The 26,187-nt window shown below is 60.9% G+C and overlaps 1 protein-coding gene and 1 long non-coding RNA gene across 2 annotated transcripts; both read right to left on the bottom strand.

Moving 5' to 3' along the window:
- Positions 1 to 3,795: 3,795 nt before the first annotated feature.
- On the bottom strand, positions 3,796 to 11,057 carry LOC116435406. Its single transcript, XR_004236772.1, has 2 exons — positions 10,447 to 11,057; positions 3,796 to 9,163 (listed from the first exon to the last, which is right to left on the bottom strand). It is a non-coding gene; the product is annotated as an uncharacterized LOC116435406 (long non-coding RNA).
- Positions 11,058 to 14,827: 3,770 nt separating this feature from the next.
- Positions 14,828 to 25,056, bottom strand: KAT7 (lysine acetyltransferase 7). Its single transcript, XM_032091630.1, has 15 exons — positions 24,853 to 25,056; positions 23,345 to 23,492; positions 22,413 to 22,589; positions 22,038 to 22,277; positions 21,478 to 21,560; positions 21,160 to 21,249; positions 20,501 to 20,599; positions 20,253 to 20,363; positions 19,166 to 19,357; positions 18,869 to 18,958; positions 18,389 to 18,529; positions 17,899 to 17,992; positions 17,609 to 17,755; positions 16,940 to 17,046; positions 14,828 to 16,390 (listed from the first exon to the last, which is right to left on the bottom strand). The coding sequence occupies exons 1-15, from the start codon at positions 24,865 to 24,867 to the stop codon at positions 16,289 to 16,291; spliced, it is 1,836 nt and encodes a 611-aa protein (XP_031947521.1). The 5' UTR covers positions 24,868 to 25,056; the 3' UTR covers positions 14,828 to 16,288.
- Between the last annotated feature and the right edge of the window lie 1,131 nt (positions 25,057 to 26,187).

The raw sequence follows: 26,187 nt of genomic DNA on the forward strand, positions 1-26,187 counted from the left end.
GTGTGTAGCCCTGGGACAGGCGCGATGCCTTTGATTTCTTGGCAGGTTTGGGGTGGGAGGATTTCATCAGAAAACACGGGAGGCTCCAGTCCTGCCCTGGAACAGCCCCCGGACATTCTGGCCACGGCAGCAGCCAAGGGAGGCACCGCCTGCTCCAGGAGTTTCAAGGAAGCCGTCCCGGGCCGGGAGCTTTGCCCAGCTTGCAGAATCCTTGGCTCCAGCCGGATCCTCCATCCAGGCAGAGGCTGAGAGGTTCCTGCAGGTAAATTCTGCCTCCCTGCCCCCTCCCTGCCGGCCCGGGATGCAGCAGGAACCTGCACGTCCCGGGAAGTGTGGTCACCACCCAGATTTCCAGGATGGAGCCTCAGCTCCACCATGAGGAGCGTTCCCAGCCTGAGCCCCTCTGGCTCCAGAGGGACAAAAACACCTGGGAGAGCCTCGAATCCAGGCCCTGGCATGGGTAAACACAAAAAGGGGGAATTTCTAGTTGGATCAGGGAGCTGGGGATGCACCGAGCACAGCTCAGCACCAGGGAGGGATCCTTGGGGTCTTTTGCCTTTCCATAGGATCAGAATATCCCAGCTGGAAGGGACCCACAGGGATGACGGAATCCAGCTCCCAGCCGTGAACCAGAACAGATCCCTTTGGCCCAGGTCATGGATCCGGGAAGGAAAACACCCCTGGCACTGCGTCCCACGAGGACGGAACTTCACGTGTTGGGATCCAGGCAGATCCTGCCCGGCTCCTGCCCTCGGCATGACTCAGGCTTCCCTCAATCCCTGTTGTTCCCCAGCCCCTCTGGGGGCATCCTCAGGGACCCAAGGAGACCTGGAGGCTGTGCTCAGAGTGTCCCAGAATGCCTGAGATTCCCTTTTCCACGGAAAAATGTTCCGTGCTGGGCACTGCGAAGTGGATCCGGAGGTGGGGATCCCCACGGGGGATCTGTTCCCATTGGGATGCTGGGGGTGCCCCCACGTGTCCCCAGGACCGGGGGGAGCTCTGAGCGAGTCCAGGTGGCCATCTCCAGGGAAATCCAAGGAAATCCAGCTGGAAGTGGTGCTGGAACAAAACTCCCTCCTCAAGCACCTGGAAAAGCCGGAAAAGTCCGAGGCTCGCTCCGGAATCATAGGCTTGGCCCCAAACCCGTGAGCGCTCATGGAAACATTCCCCGGCCTGGCCTGGATTTTCCGTGGGCTCTGCAGAGCTCGGGATGCCTCATCCCAGCTGTCCCAGAGCCCAGGAAGGCTCCCTGGCTCCCAGCGCTGGCGTGTGCCCGTTCCCGGCCGGAGCGGGATGTGACACGGGTGCCACCCGGGACTGGCCCCGCCGGCCCCTGGGCTGGCTCCAGCCGCGGGAGTCAGGAATTCCTGCACCTGGAGAAGATCCCGGGCGGATCCAGGGGCTGCAGGGATTGCTGAGGGATGGGAGAGGGGAGCCAGGGCAGCTCCCGGAGTCCCCCCGGCTCCGGCTCATCCCCTTTCGCTGTCCCTGAGCCTTTCCCGAGCTCCTCGTCCTGATGGGAATTCAGCCCGGCGCTTTCGGCCCCGTGACCTCCCCTCTCCTGCCTCTGTCTTCCCAAAAACCCGCGGCCCGGCCCGGCGCGGCCCTGGCGAGCCCCGGGGTGGCCGGAGGGGACAGGGACAGCGCTGGTGGCCCTGCAGGGCCGTGATGGGGCCACCAAAGTCCCCGGGAGCCGCGGGCGGTGCCACGCGGGAGCTGGAGCGGGGCCCGGGAGCTGCTGCCACGTCCCGGGGCTGTCGCTACCCTCCCGCTTGCTCGGGAATTCTCCGGGATATCTGCGGGATTCAGGGCACCTGGAGCAGCCTGACCCCGCTCCCGCCGGCGCTGCCAAAACACCGATAAAAAATAAAGAATAAAAAAAAATTAAAATTTAAAATAAATAGAAACATTTAAAATAAAATAAATTATTTTAAAAATAATAATGAATGCCCGCTCATCCCGGGGAGCCGGGACAGGGAAGAGGAGGAGGAGGGAGGAGGGAATCCATCCTCCATCCTCCATCCTCCATCCTCCATCCTCCATCCTCCATCCCCTCTCCCTCCTGCGGGGGAGGCACCGCGCGGGGCGGGATGCGGCACCGGCCCCGTTCGGTTCCACGCCAGTCCCGCTCCGGGACGAGCCCCGCGTTTCCATGGATCGTTATCCATGGAGATCATCCTGCGGTTAAATCCCGGGAGAGGGGAGGCAGCGCGGGGCTCCCGGCCCTGCCCCCGCCCCGAGCCCGCCCCGGGCCGGCTCCGCTTTCCCCCGTTCCGCTCCGGGAATGGATTTTCCAGCGGGCAGAGAGCGGCTTTGGAATGAGGGAAAACAACAGGGATGAGGAACATCTGCATAAATTCCTGATCCACGTCCAGATCCCGCGGAGGAACAACAACGCAGCAGCTCCGGGCTCGGGGTCCTTTCATCCCCTGATCTGTTCGTGAACGGGCTCGGTTTAAAAGTTTAAATCGGTTTAAAAGTTTAAATCGGTTTAAACGTTCCGGGGATTCCCGGGGGCCCGGAGTTCCCTCTCATTCCTGTTCTGTCGGGAAAAGGAACGGGACTCTCACGGACTAGGAGTCTTCCCACCCAAAAATTCAGGGAAATGGGGATTAAAACATTAAGGAGGAAAAGCCTCGCAGTGAGAGGAGAGGCTGCGGGGAAATATTGGAATTCTCGGTGTGGCCCGACCCCTTCCCACCATTCCCGGGGCCTGGGAGCTCCTGAATCCCGGGTTTGATTTGGGACAGGAACTCTCCTGGGGGCAGCTCCGGGAGCCGGGGCCGTGCTGGGATAAAGGGATCCGGGCTGGGATTCCCTGCCCGGGGCAGAGCTCGGACTCTGCTCATCCAGAGGGGCACGAAGGGATTTCTTCCTGCCCAGATCCCACAACTTCCCCGGCGAATCAAAGGCCGAAAACGAAAAGAGAAGAACTTTCAAAGAACTGAAAATAAAAAGAAATCAAACCCAGCGATTTTAATGGAGCCTCCCCGAGGGGAGGGAGGGAAGGGAGGCAGCGACAGGAGGGAGGGATGGAGGGACCCAGGAGCTCCAACTGGATCCAGTTTGGATTCCAAAAGGTCGGGAACGGCCTGGGACCTCCCACTGCCCGGGGCTGCCGGGATTTGTGCGGATCCCTCCGAAATCCCTGCTCTGCTTCCAGCGCCTTTTCCCTCTCAGCCGGGGCATCCTTTAATTATCCCGCGGGTAAATTTGCAGTTAATTAATTAGCCCGTGTCGGAGAGGGCTGAGGAAACGCGAGTGCGGCTGAGCGCTGCTCCCGCGCAGTTCAATTATTGTCATTAAACATTTATCTGGCGTTGCCGGCAGGGTTTGGGGTTTGGGAGAGATTAAGGAAAATTTCCTGCCTGGAAGGGTTTTGTCATCCCAGGGAGGCAGAGGAAGAACTCCGGGACTGACAAAAGGGATGGGAGGGATTGAGACAATGAATAAATAAAGATAATCGGGAGTTTTTTGTAGGAAATAGCTCTGAGGAGGAGGGCGGGGAAGCGGGAGGGGAGCGGAAACGCCGGGATGGGGCAGAGGAGCCCCGGTGGAGGTTTGGACACGGGACGGGATAATTCGGGACGTGGAGAACACCCAGAGCAGCAGGTTCTGCCCAGAGCTCCCTGCAGGGAAGCGCAGAACAAACCCAGAACAAACCCAGAGAACAAATCCTGACAGGATTCAGCTCCGGGTGCTGAGGAGCACTCAGGGAGCCTGGGGAGTAACGAGCCCCGGTGGTTTATCTGGGGCTGTGTAACCCCACAGCGCTGATCAGATGTTAATCAAATGTTAATTTGATTAATTAATTCCTTTAATGGCCGTCCAAGCCTCGTCTTCCCTCTGGAGATGGGGAACGCGACAGTGCTGGATCCCGAGGATTGGTGGCCTGTCCCTGTCCCTGTCGTTGTCCCGCTCCCTGCCCACGTCCGCAGCTCCGTGACCTGCATTTCTGGGGCTGGGATGTCGCAATCCCGGGACGCGCTGTTTACTGGGAGCCTCCGCGGTGCCACCCGCTGGGATGTGGCACAGGGGACACGTGGTGGCCACGCTTGGAGCCGGGAATGCAGCAGCGTCCAGAGGCCCCAGAGTGGGATGAACCCTCTGGATTTAGGGACAAAGAGTTAAAAAAAAACCCCTCCGAAAGAGCCGAAAGGCTCCCGAAATGCGCTGCCAGCGGCTTTGGGCCGCTCTCCTGCCCACACCAGGAGCAGAGGGTGGCGCTTCCAGAAATACTTCCTGGGGGAGATCCAAACCCCCAAACCCGGCGGCCTGGACGCGCTCCAGGGGTTTGTGTTTTGCTTCCCCGGAGCCGGCCCGGGGCTCCAGCGGGCAGAACTCGGGCGAGCCGCTCCTGGTGCCAAGCCAGACCCTCCGAACCCCCCCAGCTCCATCCCTCTCCCGTTCCAGAGCCTGACCCCGGCCATTCCCGGGACAGGGAATGCGATCCCGCAGATCCCGGCCGTGTCCCGGGGTTTTCTCTCCCTCCCAGGCTGGACCACACGGAGCCACTGCGGAAAATTACCTCAGATTAATTAAAAGTGCGGGTTTGAAGCTGCTCAGTTAAAGCCCGTTCAGCTCCCGATTCAGATCTGGGCCTGGAATTGGGTTTAATTCCATTGAGTTCAGCACTCCCGGGGTGAATCAACCCCGACCACATCAAAGCGGGGTTAATTCCCAATAAACGCGTTTAATGTGGTTTCATTCCTCCCCTTTCAAAGAGAACGCAGATCGACTTCCCTGGATGTCCCCAGGGACACAAACCGTGCCGAGGAAGGGATTTAAATCCCCCGGGAAATCCCACCTGGAGCTGGGATCCGGGCTGGGACCGAGCCTTGGTTCAATTCTCCCTCCCGGGTAACTCCGCGCTGTCACCCGGACGGGATCCAGGATTCCGGGGACCCTCGGGATGTCGGGATCGGCCGGATCCCGCTGCGGGTTTGTCCCCGGGGCAGCGCAGGGATCCGGGAGCATCCCTGCGGGGCCAGCGGAGATCCTGGGATGCCATCTACAGGGATAACGCCGCTCAGCACCGGCTGGGATCCCGGGAATGCGGGGCCGGGCACATCCCGGGAGCCCCGAGCTTAAGGAAGGAGCTCTTTGAAAATCCCGAGCCTGGGGGGGTGGATGTGGAGCCGGAGGGGAGGGATGTGGGGCTCTCCAGGGAATCCCGACCTCCAGCTGCTGCAGAGGCACCACCCGGGCATCCCTGGACACTTCCAAGGGCAGCAGAGGCTTCTCCTGGGACATTTTTCAGGCTCAGGCCCTTCCCTCAGCCGGGCTTGGTGTCGAGGAGCTTCCCCTGTCCCGAGGTCGGGAGCGATTCTGTGGCGCTGTGTCCTCACCCCAAACAAAAATCACGGCTCCCATTCCTGGTAATTGCCTCCAATCCCGTTCCCTTTCCCTTTCAGGAGGAATCCCAGCAGGACGAAGGTGCCGGGGCGGTTTCTGACCTGCACTGGAGCCCCGGTGAGGTCAGAACTTCCCAGGAGTTCTCCAGCTCCGGGCTGGGTTTCCAACCCTGAGCCAGATTTTCCTCCCATCCCGCTGGATTTGGTGACTTTGGAGATCTTTTCCACCCTTAAAGATCTCTGATTCCATAAATGCCCCTTGCAGGGGCTCTGGGAACCCACAGGGATCAGGAGTTCCTTGGGATACACACGGAATTCCTGCCACAAACCTCCCCCCATCCCAGACTGTGAGCTGGGGCTTCCCAAGGGTTGTGGATTCCCCATCTCTGGAAGTGGCCAGGCCGGGCTGGACGGGGCTTGGAGCACCCTGGGATAGTGGAAGTTGTCCATGGCAATCCCATGGATCCCATCCCATGGATCCCGTCTGGCCGCTCCGAGCTGGGCCAGCTCCTCGTGTCCAGCAGCTCCTCGTGTCCACCCTGGCCAGGGGGACCCGTTCTGCTGCTCCTCATTCCAGCGGGATGAATCCCGCGGGTTTCCATGGCCCAGCCTTGCATCAGCAGCCGGGAATTTCTCTGGGGCACTTGGCCGGGAGCAGCGAATCCATCCCGGTGTCACCCGAGCCGGGTACAGCTGCCCCTCTCCTGCGGGAGCAGCGCGGGGAACGGGAGGCACTGGTTGGGCTGGAATTGCTCTGGTGAGCACCGGGCTGGCCAGGAATCCCAGGAAACTCCAGCTCTGAGCCTCGTTCCCTGGAAATGACCCCAAGAGGGTCCGGTCTGCCCCCAGCCCCCGTTTTGGGGTCTCTCCTGCAGCTCCCTGGGAGGGCCGGGCAGGGCCCAGCTCGGAGCATTCCCGATCCGCCGCATTCCAGAGGTGCCCTGTGAAGTGGGAATGCCCCGGGCCAGGCCGCTCCTCAATCCCGAGGTGCCAGAGCGCTGTGGGTTGGGAGAACTTCGGAAGAACAGGTCGGGGCTGCGGGACGGGGTTGGGAAAGAGGGGAGGGGAGCAGGGGGACCTGGGGTGTCACCTCCGCTCCTGGCAGGGCAGGGCCGGGATAAGCCCAGGGATTCGGGAGCCTTCCAGAACAGGGAATGTTGTTATTCCCGGCACCCCCGCTCCAGAGGGGCTCTGGGGAGGTCACGGAAGGTTTTCCAAGCTGTGCTGCCTGGAGCTGAATTCCCAAAGCGCCGAATCCGCCGCGACTTCCCGGCCCTGAGTGGAGCTCCAGGAGCTCCTTGCTCCCGGCTCCGCGGTGTGGGAAGAGCCAGGGAGCAGCCGGGTTCCCCTTTGTCCCGGCAGCCCATCCGGAGCCGGAGAAAATCCCGGAGGGAGCTTTTCCGTGAGCTCACCCTGGCTCAGCGCTCGTTGTGTGACCTCATTCCCGCGACTCCACCACCACAGATCAGGGAATCACAGCAAGGATTGGGCCTTAAACTCCATCCAGGTCCAGCCCCGTGCTAAGGCAGGGACAGCTCCCATTCCCGGCCTGGCTCCCAGAGCTGGGATCGCCCGTGGAGCTCCCCGGTGCTGCCGGTGCCGGCCCAGCGCGGGATGAGCTCACCCAGGAACGTGCCGGGAAGCCGAGGCCTCCTCCGGGATGTGTCCATGCCCACGAGGAAGGAAGTGGAGGGGGATAAATCACCTCCTTATCGGGATCCGGATCTCCGCAGGGATCCGAGCCCGGAGCTTTTCCTGCCAGCTCCGCGTGGGGAAGGCGGGCACGGCCCGGCCCGCGCAGGGAGCGCAATTAGCGCCGGCTGTTAATGAGGGTTCAGCCCGCAGCCGGCAGGGAATTGGCCCCGGCTCCTCTCCCCTTGGAACTGTTTGCTCAGGCACCATCCCGCTCCCAGCCAGGCCACCTATGGAGCGCTCCGTGGGGAAGGAAAACACCGCTCCAGACTCCGCCGGCACCTCCTGGAGCCCTTATCTCATCCCTGGAGCCCTTATCTCATCTGGGAGTCTGGGAGCGTCACTTCCCCAAGGATCTCCCTCCAACAGTCCCACGGCACCTGGCGCTCCACGGGTGTTGGCTCGGAAAATCCACAGCGGGATCATGCAAAACGTCTCTGAGCACGCGCCGGGCTCTGCTTCCCACCCAAATCCCCTTCCTCGGCTTCCAGGCGGGGAAAAGCAGGGAACAAATATCGGGAGAGCGTTTCCCGGCCCTGCCACCGCCACCGGTGCTGTCCCTGCGTCTGTCACCTCACCCCGGCGGCACTTTTGGGCTCCCCAGAGTCCCTTGGAAGCCTGTGGATGAGGGATGACTTCCAGGCTGGGAAAACCCTGTCAGGGCTTGGCGGGAAGGGCTGGAATTCCTGATGGGCTCCATCCTCTCCTTCCTGCTCCCGGGTGGGTGCCTTTGGGACAACAGCTCCCAAAATTCCGTGGCCCCATTTTCCCCCGTTCCTGCCCTTTCTGTGCATCCCACGGAGAAATCCCAGGGATGGAGGCCGGGGAAGTGCTGAAGAGGAGGATGTCGGAATCCCAGGAGGAGCTGGGATGGGGCAGGATCCAGGCCCAGCTTTGGGGCAGCCGGGATCAATCCCTGTCCTGCTCCTCAGCCCCACTGGCGAGGAAAGGATCTTTTCCAAACCTCAGCCCCGATTCCTGCTCCCTGGGCCCGATCGAACGGAATCCCGGGATATTCCCTGGCTGGGGGCTAAGTTCGGGAAGGTGTTTCCTGCCCCGCCTGCACTCCCCGGGATGAGGAGGAGTTCAAAGCTCCGTTGTCTGCGGAGCCCTTTGAACCCGGCCGGGGCCCTGGGCTGGGATTGGGATCTGCGGCTCCAGCCCAGCCCCTGCAGGGAAAGGAGCCCTTGGGAGCATTCCCTGGGATCAGAGCCGGCCCTGGAATGCTGCTCCAGGCCTCGGTTTCCCCTCTGGAAGGAGGATCTGCCGTGTGGGGCTCGAGCACCCCAGAGGCTTCTTTGGGTGGAGAATGGGAGCTGTTCCCATTCCAGGACTCATTCCCTGCCTTCAACATGGGCATTCCAGGGTTTTATGGTGCCGGGCCCCTCTGCCGGGCTCGGAATGTGCCCAGAGCTCCCGTCCTGGAGGAAATCCTGGAATGATCCCACTGGAGCGATTTTTTCCTGTCTCAAGAGCTCTCCACCCCAAACAGACCCAGGGATCCGGGGAGAAGAGGGAACTCCCTGACTTCCTGAAGGGAACATCCCAGAGGGGTGGTTTGACCCCAGCAATCCAAGAAAAACGCCCTGACCATATCCCTGAACATCCCAAACCCTGGGATTGCGTCTCTTCCCCCTCCCCTGGCCGAGGCCTCCGCTCCCAGGGCGAGATCCGGGCCGAGAATTCCCATCCTCCCCATCCCGGGCTCAGTTATTCCATTAAATCCCTCGGAGCGAAGTCCTTATCGGCGTTTTCCTGGCAGCTCCCAGGATTCCCCGTCGGGAACGGGGACACCAAACCTGCTCCAGGGTTTAGGGAATCCCATCCTCGCTCCCTAGAGGATCCCAGCCATCCCCGGTGCTGGGGCTGGGAAAAATCCCCCCGCGCCTGGATGTGATCCCAGAGAAGATCCCGGGTGTGTCCCGGGCACTTCTCCCAGCCGAGCGGGATTTATTGGGATTTATCGTCCCCCCCGAGGTCAAACTGGGTCAGGAACTTTTCCAAGAGGGGATTCCCGGAGCCTCCTGCTGCTGTGGGAAAGGCTGGAGCGATTTTCCTGCTTCCAGTGAGGAAAATCCCGGCTGGAGCTGCCTCCTGATGGTGCCACCGCAGCGAACCTGGGGAGCGTGGAAAAACAGGGACACCGGGACGGTGGGAATTGCATCTGGAAAAGACACAGAAAGCCGCTCCCAAATCCCACAGAGAGGCCGTGCATCCCTCAGAACCGGAGCAGGGAAGAATCCCGGAGCTCTGGAAAGGGTTAATCCCATCCAGGTGAGTCCTTTCCAAGCCGAACTCATCCCATCCCGACCGCAGCCTCCAAATCCCGCCGGAAAAGCTCCGTGCGCTGCAAAGTCAGACTTGTCCCGAGGAGCGGCGCGCCCGGAGCGGCTCCAGTGTCACCTGTCAGAGCCGGGGCCGCCTCCAGGGATGTGGGATCGAGTTACGGGAGAGGAACCGCCGCTGGAATTGGCCGCAGCTCCCGGCCCGCCGCATTCCAGCTAAAAAAAAGGCGCCGGGCTTTGATCTCCCGCTCCGTCTGCACCGCACGGAGCCAGCGGGAGGGGCCGGAGCTGAAAATTCCCTGCTCCAGCCTCTTCCAGGGCCGGGAATCAAAGGCGAGGAGGGGGCGGGCACGGCGGGATGAAAGCGGAGCCGGGGCCTGGCACGAGGGAAGATCCCACAAGGAGCCGGGCCCGGGCTCCTCTCGGGCAGGGAAGGCTCCGGGAGCCCGGGCCCGGCTGGGAGAAGGGAATGGGAATGAGCCTGGAGAGGTTTCTGCGCTGCCCGGCTTTGAACGGCGGCCAGGACGGCTGGAAAATGAGTCCGTGGCTTGGGAATGGGCTGTGGATCATCCCCGGTCCGGCCCCGAGGTCACACCGGGATGGGCTCGGAGATGGGAATTCGGCTCCCGGGAGCCTCGCGTGGAGCCGGGGAGGGCTCCAGGCAGGAACCTCCTTCCAGCGGCATTCCCGGGCGAAAAGGGGCAAAGCCGGGTCAGGGCTCTGCCCCCGGTGCTCCTCCCTGCGCAGGGATGCTCCAGATGCGGAGAACAGCTGGGATGGGGCTGGATGGGATTCCCTGGATCCCTCCCGGGCTTCCTGCACTGCCCTGGGAGAATCCGTTTGCCCCCTCTGGGCTTTGTTGGCGCAGTTCCCGCATCCCGGGGTCCATCCCGGTTTCTCTGGGACCATCCCTCCCTTTGCAGCGTCCCACTCTCATTCCCAAGCCCCCATTTCCACAAAATTCCCAGTTCGTGCGGCTGATGAGGCCGAGAATCCAATTTCAAGCCCTCGGGGGCCGAGCTGTGCCTTCCCCGAGTTTCCCGGGATCTGGGATGGGCAGAGGGGCCCTGAGCTCATTCCAAGCCCCGCTCCCGCTCTCTCGAGCCTGCTCCTACCTGCAGACGGGAGCGGGCACAGGGAGCGGAGCCAGCCGCGGATTCCTTGGAATGCTGCCGCGGGATCCTGGGCGATGCCGCTCGCGCCGTGGGTGGCGGAGCCCCCAAACCCCCCCGAGGGGCGGAACGCGCTCCGGAGGTGCCACCGCTGGCCCCCGGCCCCAGATCCCGGGATTTGGGATCACCGAGTCCGACTTTACACGGCCTGACACTTCCGTGGTGCTGGAGCCCGGGACATTCCCGCTCTTCGCACTTTCCCCGCGGGATTTCACAATTACTGGGAAAGTTGAGAGCCTCCCCTGGTCCTGACCAGGCCCCTGCTGGGCGCGGGGTTGCGTTGGGGTTTTTGGGGAGAGCCCCAAGGGGTGGCAGCGACCCCACAGCCGCTCCCAGCTCCATTCCCACCACCCCGGGCCCGGCGCGAGGCTCCTCCCGCAGACCTGGAGGCACCTCTGGAAAACCGCGGAGCGGGATCCAAACAAATTCCGGGGCGGCTCCCCCGCCGCTCCCCGGATCCCGCGGGCTCCCGGCTCCCGCCGCTGCCTGCGCTGGTGGTGTCCCCATGTCCCTGTCCCCGTGACACTGTCCTCATGTCCCTGTCTCTGTGTCCCTGTCCCTGTGTCCCTGTGTCCCTGTCCCTGTGTCCCTGTGTCCCTGTCACTGTCCCCATGTCCCTGTGTCCCTGTCCCGTGCCCAGCCCGGAGGTGGCGGCGGCGGCTCCGCGGGGCGCTCCCAGAGGGAATTGTGGTTTCCCGGTGGCTGCCGGGCCCCGGGATGGGCTTGGGGCCGGGATGAAGCAGGAGGATAAAAGGCTTTTCCTGCCCGGCTAAATTTAACCCCGCGCTCCTTTCATGTGCCGGAGCCGTAACTGGAAGCAGCTGCGCCGGGAATTCTGCTCCAGAGGCGGCTCCCGGAGCTCCCGGAGCCGGCAGCGGCCTGGGACAGACGGGAGCGGGATTGGGATGGGCCCAGGGATGGGGCAGAGGCTCCGCCGCGTCCTGGAGGAGCCGGGAATGACCCGGGGCGATCCCAGGATTTGAATCCAGTCTGGGAGTGAGGGGCTGGCTCAGCCCGTGCGTTCCCGGCGGGATCATCCCAGAGCCAGGAGCCTCCGCGCTGCTTTTCCACCTCCGGATCCAAGGTTCCAGCCCTGCTCCTGAGGGAATGGGTGTCACCCCACAGGCAGCTCCCACAGGTGACAGCAAATCCCAGGTTTTGTTCAATGGAAAAACTCCAATTTTGTGAATACAAAACTAAAATTAAAAGGGGCTTGGAAAAAACGATTTCAGGAAAGAGCAGCTTTAATCCAGGAGAAATCCCATTCCCAGGGCAGCGCCGGGAACAGGGACAGCCCCCAGCAGCACCTCCAGTATCAAATCCAGTGTTTTAGGGACAAGCAGCTGGGAGTTCGATCTCAGAGGGACAGGGCGGGCACCCCCGCTCCCCCCAAACCCCGCAGTTCTCCCGGCCTGGCCCAGCCCAGCTCCCCCCGTCCCTCCCAGCCTGGGGAGCGCTGGCGGCACTGGGAGCACTGGGATCGCTGCGGTCGGCGCTGGCCAGGGGCTTGCTGCCAGCGGCTCCTGCTCCTCCCGGCCCTTTGGAAGCCGGGATTTGCCGCTTCCCGAACCCGGCACCTTCCCCGGCTCATCCTGCGGGGGCTGCGGGCCCGGAACAGGGAGAGGAAGGGACACCAAAAATATCCCGTAATTACAGGGAAGGGGCTGGAGCCCGGCTCGGGCCCGGCCAGAGCAGCGGCGGCTCCAGGCTCTGCTCCTGTGGGATGGGCAGGGCAGAACATTTTGGGAAAGATCCTCGATGCCCTGAGCCCCAAAATCCCTGGAGTGGTTGCGGGGAATTCCTGGGGATGTCAGGGAAAGGAGAGAGCCCTGTGAGAGCCCTGGGCAGCCAAACCCCCCTGGCCTGGCCTGGGAGGTGCTTTTTTTTTGGAAAAAACTCATCCTGAGGCCTTCTGTCTGCAAATTCCCATTCCTTCCTTCTCCCACGAATCCAGGATGGAGCCCAGGAGCCGCAGCAGTGATTCCCCTGATCAGTTTGGGGTGAGGATCCTGAGCTGTCCCAGCACAGAACGCCCGGAGCCAGCAGGTTTGGACCTGGTCTGGCTGGGAGCATTCCCAGCACCTCCATCCATCCATCCCTGGATCCATCCATGGATCCATCCATGGATCCATCCATCCCTCCCTCCATCCCTCCCCCCTCTGGAGTGACTCACAGGGAGCAGCAGCTCCAGGTGAATCACCAGGAAAACTTCCTGATCCAGCCGGATCCACGGGGAGAACTCCCCTGGAGAATCCAGGCCCTGCTCTGCCCAAAGCACGGCGGGGGGTCTGTGCAGAGCAGCCTTTCCCAGAGGATCGAAGAATCATGGAATACTCACTGGGGTCTGGGATCACCTGCCCTGCTTTCTTTTGGGAACCTCCTCACTGGCCGAGCCGGAGACCCAAAAAAGTGGGGAAAAGAGTCCTCGACTTTGGATAAACCCCAACCAGGGGTGTGTTTTCCTCACCATTCCCACCCGGAATCCCAGTCCGGCACCGGGAGCAGCTGAAATTCCTTGTCCCAGCTGGAAGCAGGACCCGGAGCAGGGTGGGATCGTCGGGGCTCCCTCAGGGAAGGCGATGAGGAGGACACAGCCCATGGAATGTCCTGGGCTGGCAGGGAAGCGCAGGGATCATCCCGGGATAGGGGAAGGATGGCACTGGATGGGCTTTGGGGTCCTTCCAACCGGGCTGCGATTCCATGATTCCCTGAGAATTCCCTGATCCCACACCAACACCCTGCAGAGCTGGGAATGGTTCCAACACCCCAGGAGAGCACTGGAATTGTCCCTCTCCCCGTGCCCTTCCCACATCCCGAATATCCCTCGGTTTCTGCCCAGAAATCAGGGATAAATTCCCAGGAAAAGCCAACCCCGAGCTCCCGGGAGTTTCCTGCGGCTCTGGCAGTGCCTTTGCCCTGGGAAGCAGCACCCTCTGCTGCCCTTCCCGGCAATCCAGCTCATGCTGGAAAAACTCGGGAAGGTTTTCCCTCGCTGACGTTCACCGGGGCTTCCCGGGAGTTTGGCTCGTGAGGGACTCGCTGGAATTGCCGAAAATCCCCGTTTTGCTGGGATCCTGCTCCTTCCCAGCTGCTCCAAGGTCAGGCTGGGGCTCCAGAGGCGGGAGAAGCTTCCTGCTCCCAGTTCCCTGCTCAGGTGGGAGAAAGCAGGTCCCAGGTGTCCCATAACTGGGAGAACTGGGAAGAGCAGGCGGTGATGAGGGGCTGGAATGAGTTTTCCAGAGAAAACGTGGATGCTCCGTCCCTGGAAGTGTCCAAGGATGGGGCTTGGGGCCACCTGGGACAGTGGAAGGTGTCCTGCCCACGGCAGGGGGTGGGAATGGCCGGGATCTCAGATCCCTCCATCCCAAACCATCCCCTGACCTGTGATTCCAGAGCAGCCCCAAACTCGGGAATCTTCCAGCTCCCGAGCTCGCTGGGCACCGCGGGAAGGTGTCAGGTCCAGTTTGGCAGCTCCCGGGGGCTGAGCTCTCCTGCAGGAAAGCCGCAGGAGCCGTTGGGATCCGTGGTTTCCTGGGGATGTTTTCGTTTCCCTTTCCTGGCTCCCGTTTTCCTGCACCTCTGGTGGTTTCGGGGCCGCGTGGGCCGGGCCCGGGGAGGGCAGGAAAGGCCGAGTTAATTACAGGGAATGATCCCAAAAATAGAGCTGCTCTTCCCTGGCGCGGGAGCCAACGCGGAGAGGCCGTTCCAGGCCTTTCCATGGGTTTGGGACAGCAGGGGGGCAGCGCTGGTGGCACAGGGATCGTCCCCCATGGATTGGGGTGAGCTCCGAGGCATCAGGATCACAGCAGGACCAGCTGAGGTCACTGCACGCATTTCGCTCCCCTTCCTTCCTGCTTCCCTCTGTTCCTTGCAGGAATATCAGCCCCTGTTCCCTCCCCACAGATCCTCAGCCCAACCACATCCTGCCCCAAACCATTCCAGCAAAAGGGAGAAGCCAGCAGGAATCCCAGTGCTCGGCTGGGAGAGGGATCAGGAACCACGGAGCAGCTCCTGGAAATTGAGGGAGATCTCGGGGAATTCTCCTTCAGCAGCTTCCCCTCAGTGTGGGGAAAACTCGTCCCAATAACAGCCTCAGGTGGTGCCAAGGGAGGTTCAGGATGGGTATCAGGAAAAATTCCTTCATGGAAAGGGTTTAATGCACTGGAACAGCCCTGAGCAGGATATTTTGGGAAGACTCAACCCCAAGGCTGCTCCAGCCCCAATCCTAAAATCCCAGGCCCAGGGATGGGTTTCAGAGGAGCCCCTGGGACACAGGGGAGCAGCTGCTCCTCCCTGGAGCTGCGGGAAAGCACGGAGCCGAGGCTGGAGCAGGGAACATGCTTTTATTGAGGAGCGGGTACAGGAACAGCACATCCCACACGGCACGGGAACGGGGAGCAGGGAACGGCCTCCCTCCCTCCCTCCCTGCTCCAAAGCCACTGCTGGGAGATCTCCTGGGAATCTGCAGCTCGGGACGAGCCAGGAGCAAAGACAGCAGGAGTCAGTAATGCCCACGAGGTCCACAGCGAGGACTGAGGGTCTGGGGGTGGTTTGGTTTTCCAGGAGAAAGGCAGGGAACCAGAGGAGCAGGGGGGAACTTTTCCAGTCAGGGTGGGGCAGTGGTTAATGGGGAACGGCTCCCACCTTCCCAGGAGCGCTTCATTTCACACCCTGTTCCATCAGGAATCACCGGGATCGAGGGAATCAGCAGTGGGATCAGGGAATTTACCCCTGGGATCAGGGAATTCAGCCCTTTCCCAGGACTGTCCCCTCTGTCAGTGACACTGGAGCCACACAGGCACTGGTGGCACAAGGACACTGGTTTTACTGGGAAGCCATTCCGGGATATTTCTGCTGATGGGAGAGAGGAATCGAAGCTTTCATTGCTCTGCCAGGGAATCCATCCCTCCCTGGAGCACAGCAGCCCAGCAGCTCCTGGAATTGGTGCTGGGAGTTCCTGTGGCTCTTTGGAAAAGGCCAAAGTTCGGATTCCTTTGGCCCGGAGAGGAAAAAACTCCAAAAAAAAGGGACCTGCAATTCCAGGAAGGCTGCTCTGGGAAAAACATCTCCAGGGGGATACACTCAGCAGGTTGTTTATGTACAGGAACTCAGTAATTCCACGAGATACACACCAGGAAAAATGGGAATTCTAATCCAGAGGTGCTTCCAGCAGGGCTGTGGCAGCTCCAGGAGGGGTGACAGGAACACTCTGCTCCAGTGACTCCCTCAGGGGCAGGAGGTGCAATTCTGGCTGGACAACAGGAACTAAGAGGAGATCTGCTGGATCCTATGGAACACTGCTGGAAGAGGGGGATATTATCCCACTAAACCTATTTCAGACACAGAATGGGACAGGAGCAGTTCCAGATGCTGATGTCACTGGGCAAGCCAGGCCTGCCCCAGAGAAGCACTCCCAGACCTTGTCCAAGAGCCAGGAGCGGCCCTGGGACTCAGGGAAGCTGCAGGAGGGACAGGGGATGGTGGGACAGGCCCCTGGAGCAGGACAGCAGGGCCAGCAGGGCCAGCAGGGCCAGCAGGGCGAGGGACAGGGCCAGCAATCAGAGCTCCTCGGGCCGGAGCTTCCTGGGGCTCCGAGACACTTCCAGTCCTCACGGCCTCACTGAGGCCGAAACATCCGAGTTCCTCAGAACTGTGGGGACACAGGGCCAGGCCAGGCCAGCCCTGGGGTGAGCTGCTCTGGGGACACTGCAGCAGCCAGTCACCACAGCACGGCACGACACGGATCCCTACGGCACCTCTACACTGGGGACGCTGGCGGGGACACTTAGGTGCCCTTGGGAGGGGTCCACTTCAGGCAGCTGGGATCCATGGTCTTGTTGCTGTTGGACCTCTTGGCCTCCTTGGCAATCCACTCATCAATCAGATCCTGGGGACAGCAGGGGAGGGGCACAGTTATCCATGGGACAACACCACAAAGGGGAGGGTGGCTCACCCACTAATCCCCCAAAACAACAGCAAAGTCACACCGAAGTCACACCAAAATTAACTTCATCTTCTCCACAGTTTTCTAGAAGCCCTTCAATCAAGCTCCAAAGGGATCCCAGGGAAGGGAAAATGTCTGGCACATCTGGGGATTGGTTTATCAGGGAGTCATGAAGGGATTAATCAATCCTGTTCACTCTGTGCCAGGGAGGTTTAGGTGGGATTTTAGGGAAAAGTTCTTCATCCAGAGAGTGGTGGGCACCTGAACAGGGAATGGGCACGGCCCCGAGGCTGCCAGAGCTCCAGGAGTGTTCAGACAACGCTCCCAGGGAGGCACAGGGTGGGATTTTGGGGTGTCTGTGCAGGGCAGGAGAGCTCACCCTGTTTTACTGGGAGATGAGAATGAACAGGCTGGAAAACCCGAGGAACCCCTGATCCCAGCAAGGAGAACAAGGAAATGAAAGGAGACAGCCCCCGGAATGGGCAGGCTCACCTGTCGTTTGAGGACCAGGTGTTTGCCCTTCCAGTACTTGAGCATCTGCAGGGCCTGCAGGGTGCTCACGATGTCCACAGGGTTCACTGCGGTCTCCTGGCTGATCTCTGCAAGGCAGAGCCCGGGTCAGAGCCCAGCCCAGAGCCCCTGAAACAGCCCCAAACCCCGGGGGTCTCACCATGAGTTTTGTGTAAGGCCCTAAGAAACGTGGGACAGGGACTGAGCAGGCACAGCCAGGATTGCAGGGGCTGGGGGCGCTGGGTTTGGGATCTGTGTGACAAATCCTCTGAGAGAAGATGCAATCCTGCTTTTCCAGGGTACCTCACAGCCCCAGGAAATCCCACGTCCTCCCAGGTGCCACCAACAGAGAAGTGCCATCAAAGTAAGGCCAAATATTCTCAATATTGGCTGTTGGAACCATTTTTCTTGTTAAAATTGACATTCTAACCCACAGGTGGATGAAACTTCTGGCTAAATCTTTTTTAAATTGTGTTTTTTTTCAAGAAGCAGCCAGTTCATCCTCCCCAAATGCTGCAAACTGGCCCATCTGTGCTGGTGGCAGGAGTGGGAAGGAGCCATTCCCAGCCACAGGAATATCCCATTAAAACACCTGGGTGGGTGGGTCAGGCACAGGGATGTTCCCAAATCCCCCCCAGCTCCCAGACACACCTTTGATGGAGATCTCCTTGCCCTGGAAGTTGTGCAGGTAGCGCAGCAGAACCTCCTTCCAGTAGCTCCTGTAGCTGATCAGGCCCAGGTCAGACAGGGGACGTTCTGGGGAGCCAACCTTTTCTTCTACTTTCGACAGCAAATAGCCTAAAAAATTAAAAAAAAAAAAAAAACCTATTTAAACTACTCAGAAATGAGCCAGGATGGAAACTGCTCAAGCACCAGCAGGCAGGTGAGATGCCCTGGTGGAAGGGGAGGAATTTTGCCCTGGAATTTCCCTCCCCACTCACTGAAGTCGATGAGCATTTTGCCATAGCCTTGTCTCATGTACTGGGGCATGGTCAGGATGCAGGACACGTTGTAGTTGAGGAAGGAATTCTTCTCCTGGAAACAAGAGCAGAGAGGAGGAGGGACAGAAATCAGAATTTTTATTCCTTTAACTGTTTTATTAAGAAAAGAAATCATGGTGACTAGTATTTATTTCAATGTATTTTTCTCTACGTTCCTTCCCAATTTCTTCATCCCTGATGAAGATACCACTCTGCTTCCTGGCAACAACAATTCCGTGGAGCTGGTTTGGTTTTTGCTGGGAATAAGAAATGATGGAGCAGCAAAGCCCCTGCAATCCCTCAGCAAACAGAACAATTCCTGCAGCTCAGCCTTGGAACTTTATCTGTTCCCAAAAGCAGCAAATCCTGAGACTGCAGAAGGGAGCCAGTGCTGATAAGGGGCTCCTAAATCCTGTTCTAGTGAGGTGGATGATGAATGTTTTCCACTGACCTTGGAGAAATACCCGATCAGGTGGCAGCCAGTGTTGTCAGCCTCGGTCATGACGTAGAAGAGGAAGGGTTCAACATCATAATAAAGGGTTTTGTGGTCCAGGAAAAGCTTTGCCAGCAGACACAGGTTCTGACAGTAGATCTGGGGACAAAAAAAGAGATGCAGGTGTTGATTCCAGTGGGATATCCCAAATGCGGACAAAACCACCTGGGAAAGGACAAAAGAAATCTGAATCATCTGAGAAATGATGGGGAAACAGAGCAGCTGGGTCAGGAAACAATTCCATTGGTGATGGAAGTGGATAAGCCTGGATTCCTGTGGGTGGGAATGTGGGAATGGATGTGATCTCCTTCTCTGGCTGCCCAGGGCAGGGGAGCAGGGCTTGGGTCTCTGTATTTTGTCTTTAAGGTCATCTCTGGCCATCGGCAAAGCTCCTCCCAAATTGCAGCAGTGCAGCACTCCCCTCTTGGCCACACTCACCTTGTTCTTCTTCCCGTCCACCTCGAACACGGAGATGGAGCCCTTGCGGTAGATTTCATCACCGGGGGGATGCTTCCAGACACACTTTGCCTGTGACAGGGACACAAACCGGGGCCGTCACCGCTGCTCCAGGGACAGCAGCAGCTCCAGCGGGCCAGGAAACCGCAGCCCCACCTCCCGCAGCCGCACCGGCGACCGATTCAGACGTTTACGAGCGCGGTGCCGGGCTGAGCCTGGCTGGGCACCCGGTGCCACAGCAGAATTCCCGGCGGGAATGAGCCCTTCCCCGGGCCTCACCATGTGCCTGCGCAGGATGGTCTGGCTCTTCATGTACTTGAGGCAGAACTCGCACATGTAGAGGCGGCCGAGGCGCGCGTACTCCTCGGGGTAGGGCGAGTGGTACCACGTGTCCAGCTCGTAGCGCCCGAACGCGATGGTCTTGATCATGTTGCTGCCCTCGGTGATCTGCCCCTGCAGCCTCAGCTTCTCCTGCAGGAGCCAAAAAACTCACTGAAAGCAGCTGGGGGAGAACTGGGATTTATTTTCCTGGAGGAAATCTGTTTCAAGTCTTCTAAATTCGTCTTTCATTAAATTCTTACGGCTCCTCGCCACTCCCGGTTCCTTTCCTGATCCATAGGGACAGGACACAAGTGCTGTGAGGAGCAGGGAGGGAGCTGGGGGTGCTTATCCTGGAGAGAAGCATCAGGGGAGACCTCATCGCTCTCCACAACTCCTGACAGGAGGGTGCAGCCAGGGTGGGTCGGACTCTGCTCCCAGGGAACAACAGGACAGGAGGACACAGCCCCAGCTGTGCCAGGGGAGGCTTAGGCTGGACATGAGGAGGAATTTCTTCCCAGAAGGAGGGATTGGGAATTGGAAGGGGCTGCCCAGGGAGGTGTCACCGTCCCTGGAGGTGTTTAAGGAAAGCCTGGACGTGGCACGTGGGGACAAGGTGGTGTCAGGTCATGGGCTGGACTCGATGATCTCACGGGAAAGCATCAGAGGATCTTTTGATCCCTCTCTGGAATGGGATGTGGCTTTGGGAAGCTCCTCAGGAGCTTCAGCAACACCAGGCTGTGAACTCAGCCACTGGCTATGGCCAAGGTGGCTTTTGTTGTCACCAGCCCTCAGCAGGGAAGCTGTCATTGTCCCCCTGGGAGCACCCCTGGAATGGCACTGCACATTCCTGAGCGCAGAGCTCAGCTCCAGCTGTGCCTCCAGCAATCCCTGCCGGTCACTGGCACTCATCCCCCACCCCGGCGTGGCTGTGCTGGCCTGCAGCTGCTCCCCAGCTCCCTGCTCTGCCTCACAGCTCCCACAGACCCCGGGAAGGGCCCCACTGCCCCAAAGGCTCTGCTGGGAGTGCCTCAGGGCTGGATCTCACCAGGTCCTCGGACGCCCGGGCCTGAGCCCTCCGGAACAGCTCCAGGTCGTACTCGCTGGTCAGGTTCTCCAGGAGAGGCTCCCTGGTGTTGCCGTAGGTCTGCCTGTGCTCCTGGAACAGCAAAGGACAGCACTTTGGCTGCTGAGCTGCTGCATCCTGCAGCTTTTCCAGCTGGGAACGCTGCGGGATGACTGGGAAAGCCAAATTCCATCCCGGAGGGAATGAAAGGATCAAATTCCTGCTTTTACCATGTATTTCTCCTTCTGCTCCTTGCTCAGCCCCGAGTTCCTCTTCTTCCTGAGCTCAGCCACCTTCTCTTTGTACCTCAGCTGCCTCTCTGTGGGAGCCTGAAAGAAACCCAGGGTGGGACCCCTGAGAGGCTCCAGCCCCTCCAAACGCTGCCCTTCAGTTCCCACCCCAAGGAATTCCATCCTGGCTCCCATCCCAGGCTTGAACCAGACCCTCTGCTAATCACAGGGCGCTACAGGTGCAGCACAGGAACGCAAAGCAGGACGTTTCCCTTCCCACCGCAGCCTCGTGCCACAGGACAGGCAGCACTCCCCATGGAATGCTCCGTGCTGGGCCAGAGCTCCCAGCTGACTCAGGGACCCGGAAATGTCACTGCCCTGGTTTGGTCAGAGGGAAATTGCAGTTTACAGCTCTGCAGGAATTCCCTCGTCCTGCACATCCGAGCATGGGGAAAGGATCATCCTGAGAGCACAGGCCAAGCCCAGCTCTGCTCTCCCTGCCTGCTCCAACCTCGTTTAAGGGATACAAGGGATTCCTTGCTGGAGCTGGCAGCTGGGCAGGGCCAGGACTGTCCCAGCAGCTTCTCTGGGCTGTGCAGAAGGGAGCCCAGGTGAAATGGCCGTGCTGGGAGGCAGGAGCCGAGGCTGTCCCCGTTTACCTGGTGCCTGGTGGCGTGCCTGTTGTTGTCGTCCTGCCTGTGGGCCAACATTCGCTCCTCAATCTGCTTGTCCCGGCTCTGGGCTCGCACCTGGAGGCCAAAATTCCCCTGTCAGGGCTGCAGCCACCTCCTGTCCGCCCTTTTCCCTTCCAAGTGAGCACGGTGAGCTGCACCTCCCAGCTCTGACACGCAGGTGCTGCTGTCTCACAGCCAAACACACCCGTGTGAACTCTGCTCTTTGCTCACGGATTACAAGGCTCAGCATTTTATCCTAAAAATCCCAAAGGGGGAGAAATCAGAAGGTAAAAAACCATTCACCTTGCACTCATCTGCCGAGAGGTTGTGGTAGAGAGGGCACCCCGAGATGGAGAAGTGGCGCTCGTGTTTCCCAGTCAGATGTCCTGCAGAGGGTCAGAAAAACAACAAAACTTGTGACAAATGATCCCAAAGAAGTGGAAAGAGTCTGCCAGACGGGCAGATCCCTCACAGGAGCATGCTGGGGGGACGGGAGGAAGCCTCCTGGTTTTAAAAAGAAGGAAAATCTTTCTCACACTAAGCCAAAGCAGCCAGGGATGGGAAGGCAATGATTTGGGACTGAAATCCTGTTTCTGGCAAAAAACAGCTCCCTGCCAACAATTCTAGGAATTTTTCTCCCACACCTGTGCTCACCCTCCTACTTGCTTCCTTATCCTGCCATCCCCCAAAACAGAAAACACCTCCAGGAATAACATCCCTGTACTTACGCTCCATATCCCTTCTCCAGGCCCACCTCTCCCTGATACTCCTGATCCGAATTCAGCCCCTATTTTTAGGATCTAACACCCAGCCAAGCAGGAATAGCGGAGCAGCAGCACCACGGCCATCGGAGCCGGGGTTACCTAGGGAGTTGCAGCCGGGAGTGGGACATTTCATGTTGAAGTTGTAGCTCTCGTGGAAGCGGCGGCGCTTGGGCCGGTGGGACAGGTCACTGCCCGAGTCCTTCATGGACATGTCCTTGGCGATGCTCTCGTCATGGGACACGTTGGGGCTGGAGATGTCGATGTCGGACTCCGAGGACGGCGCGTTCCCGGTGGGGGTGCGGGGCGGGGACTCGTCGTGATCCGCCGCGTTTTTGGTGTCTGGGTGAGGGGCAGAGGGGACAGAGCTGCGGGGAAAGCTCCCGGGAACACCTCAGGGACCGCGCGGAGCCTCTCCCGCCCTCGGGAGCACCCTCGGAGCAGGGATTCCCCAGCCCTCCCTGCCCCTCTGGGTACCTCTGTCTGAGAAATCCACGGCCTGCTCGGTCTCGGAGCCGGAGGAGCGCGTCTGTCTCAGCGGGTATTTCTTGGGGGTGACGGGGGCTGGCTGCTGCTGGCTGCGCGTCACCCTCCGCGTGGAGTACACGGGCTCGTCCGGCCCGAACGCCGGCGGGTTCCGCACGGGGCTGGAGTCTGATCCCGTGGGAACACACAGTTACACCCCAGGAACCACGGGGACACCACAGTTACATCCACAGGAACCACGGGGACACCACAGGTACACCCCAGGAACCATGGGGACACCACAGTTACATCCACAGAAACCACGGGGACACCACAGTTACACCCCAGGAACCATGGGGACATCACAGTTACACCCCAGGGACCACGGGGACACCACAGTTACATCCACAGGAACCACGGGGACACCACAGTTACATCCACAGGAACCACGGGGACACCACAGTTACACCCCAGGAACCACGGGGACACCACAGTTACATCCACAGGAACCACGGGGACACCACAGTTACACCCCAGGAACCATGGGGACACCACAGTTACATCCACAGAAACCACGGGGACACCACAGTTACACCCCAGGAACCACGGGGATGCCCCTGCCCCGCACTGACCAACACCCTGTGGCTCTGTCCTGCCTCGGTCACCATGCTCTGGCCTTGCCAGATAACATCTCTGGACGCTTGGAGCAATCTGGAGTAACACCAGCTTTCTCCAGGTTTAACAACTTAATTAACCCATAATTACCACCCCGCTCCCCTTTGGAGAAGCAAAGATCCCTTAGTTTAGATAAGAACTATCAGCATTTAGATAAGAACCCATAGCCCTCGGGAACAGCGGGGTTGTTTGCAGCGTGGGGCTGCATTTGGGATCCTGCGTGCGGGGCTGGAAGAGCCTTTCCCTGCTCTAAGGAGCCGAGCCCTCACCCTGGGAGCTCTGGCTGAGCCTGGCCGAGGAGCGGGTGACGCGGGCGGATCTCCGGGACGTGCCATCGCTCTCGGAGCTGTCCGTGTGCTCGGGATCCGTGGAGAAATCCGAGTCCTCTGTTCCATCCGAGCTACTGCCCGCGTTCCTCTGCAACAGCACAACGCCACAGAGCGCTTACATTGAAATATTGTACTTGTATTGTCAAAAAAACCCCACACACACAAAAAAAGAGAGCGTATTTCATGCTGTCCACGTCCTCCCAGACACTCAGCTGGAAGGGTGCCCCGTGCACGGCCACGGGCTGGGCTTATCCCAAACCAGGGACTCTTTTTTCCCCCTTCTTTCTGTGTCTCCTGCTCTGCCAGTGAGGAGGTTCCCAAAGGAAACCGGGACAGGTGATCCCAGCTGGCCAAAGGGATGTTCCCCACCACAGAATGTCATTCCCAGTATACAAACTGGAGGAATTATCGGGAATTACCTCAAAGTAATCTGGAGCAATCTGGACGTGGGAAGGGGATTCTGGCATTGGTCAGCAATTGCTATTTTTTTTTCTCCTTTCCCTTTCCGTTATCATGGTTATTTACCACTATTACAGCATTTTATTCCATTTCTCACCACTAAATCGTTCATACTGCAACCCATAAGCTTTATTTTGGTTTCCCCCACCATTCCAGGCTTGTGCTTAATTTCCAGGTGCGGTTAAACCGCAACACCGTGAGGGGACACCGGGGATCCGGTGGTGCCGGCAGGTGCCGGCCGAGGTTGGGGGGCTGCTGCGGGACCCCGGAGCGGGCAGGGCCGTGAGGGGGCGGCAATGGCGGCGGCCGTGAGGGGAGTGGGGGGGCGGCCTCGCGCCGGTGGCGGGAGCGCGGCCCCCGCGCCGCTTTGTTTTGCACCCAGCGGGGCCGCGCCGGCCCCAGCCAATCAGAGCGCGCGTGGGCGGAGCCGAAAGGAGAACCCCCCCAATAGAATCTCGAGCAGCAAAACGGCGGACGCCCCACCGAGGATGATTGACAGCCGCCCGCAGCCAATCAGCGCGAGGCTTGCTCCCACGGCAACGCCAACCGGGGGGGGCGCGGCGCGATGGGGGAAGGGAGAAACAAGGCTCGCGCGGGGAGGTGACCGTTGGGGGCGGGGATGGGCAGCAGCAAGAGCCAATCGGAGGCCAGCCAGGCGTGCAGACGCGACCAATAGACGGCCACCATCCTAAGCGCGTGTCCAATCGGAAACGCGAAGGGGCGGGCCCCGCTGCGGGCGCGGGGGAGGGGAAACGGTAGCCGTTGGGGCGATGAGTGACAGGCAGAGCGGCCAATCAGCGCGCGGCGTGCCTGTGTGGGAGCCAATCAGAGCGCGCGGGAGGCGGGCGCTGGGGGCTCCAGGCCGCTATTTTCCCCCCAGTTTTGTGCCCGGGAGAGGCAGCGGAGGGGCTGAGGAAGGGTAAAAAGCAGCGGCCCGAGCCCGCCGCTCCCCCCGCCGGCCGCCTTCCCCGTTTCCCGGCCTTGCTCACCTTCCTGCGCTGCATCCTGGGCGGGGGCAGCGAGGTTGCCTGGTCCCCGGCGCCCGCGGCCCGAGAAGCGGCGGTGGCCGCCGCGGTGTTGGCGCTGACGGGCTCCGTGGTGGCAGCCGTGTCCCCCGCCCTGCGGCACGTCTGCTCCGGCGGCGCCAGCCCCGCTCCCGCCGCCGCCCGCCGCCGTTCGCTGCTCGGTCCCTCACGCTTCCGCCGGGCCGCGGCCCACACCCCCCGTCACGTGACCGCGCGCCATCTTGGAGCCGGGCAGGCGCCGCCGGCCGAGGAGCCGCGTCCGCCATGTTTGGTCCGGGCGGGGCGGCTGTGGAGCGGGTGTGGGGCCGCTGTGGGAGCGGCTGTGGGGGCGGCTGTGGGGCGGCTGTGGGGGCCGCTGTGGGGGCGGCTGTGGGGCGGCCGTGGAGCGGCTGTGGGGGCCGCTGTGGGGGCGGCTGTCCTCGATAAGGGCGTGAGGCCGGCGGAGCGCCGTGCCGGTGCTGTCGAGGCCGCCGTGCTGGGTGCGGGCAGGGTCGGGCTGAGGCGGAGGAGCCCGGGGTGTTACCGGCACTCAGCGCCTTCCCGGGGGTGTGCAAGGCTCCCAGCCGGAATTGTGAGTGCTGGAATTGTGGTGGTGCTCCAGAGCTCCCTCGTGGAGTGAGAGCTTGGGAATTGCAGCACCGGCAGCTCCTCCGTGGAGCCTGTGCAGAGCAGTGCCTTGGAGGGGGGATGTGGCAGCCAGGAGGCAGCCCGGGGACTGGGAATCGTGTTGGAATTCCCGTGAGGATGAGAGGAACTGTGAAGGACAAAGTGCCATGGAGGGGATTCGTCCGTCCCTGGCCAAAGCACTTTCCTGACTCGCTGCTCGGCCCCGCCGAGCCCGGGAGCCTCCCAGAGGCGCCGCTTAGAGCAGCGGGAGCGACTGAACCGGGCCTTAGGAGGGGCGGACCCGGTCCCGGTGGCGGCCAGGACCCGGCACCTCCGCCCGGAACCGGCGGAAGGACCCCGGAAAGCGCCGCCGGGAGTGGGCGGAGCCTCTTGCCCGGGATCACCAATCAGAGCCCGCTCCTGGATCCCGCCCCCTCAGTGCTGCCAATCGCTGCGCTCCACATCGGGTGCCGCTCTCGCGCGCGCCGTGCATTGAGAAGGCCCCCAAGGCGGAGGTGCCCCACGCACTGCCTGCGCCGCGCGGCGCCCCGCCGCTACGATCGCGGCCGAATCGCGGCGGGTGCGGCCCCGGGGAGGGTTCGGGGGTCGCGGCGCGGAGCCCCCGCCCGGCCCCGCGCTGTTCTCAGCGCCTCCCGCCCGCCTTTCCCCCCGCGGCCGTTCCGGCAGCGCGAC

The sequence above is a fragment of the Corvus moneduloides genome, chromosome 26, assembly GCF_009650955.1.
Source record: "Corvus moneduloides isolate bCorMon1 chromosome 26, bCorMon1.pri, whole genome shotgun sequence".
Classification (NCBI taxonomy): domain Eukaryota; kingdom Metazoa; phylum Chordata; class Aves; order Passeriformes; family Corvidae; genus Corvus; species Corvus moneduloides.

Coding starts and splice junctions, on each gene's coding strand:
- KAT7 (XM_032091630.1), bottom strand. Junction 20,364..20,500: donor AGCAGAAGGAGAAATACATG/GTAAAAGCAGGA, acceptor TTGCTGTTCCAG/GAGCACAGGCAGACCTACGG. Junction 19,358..20,252: donor CCCGGGCGTCCGAGGACCTG/GTGAGATCCAGC, acceptor TGGCTCCTGCAG/GAGAAGCTGAGGCTGCAGGG.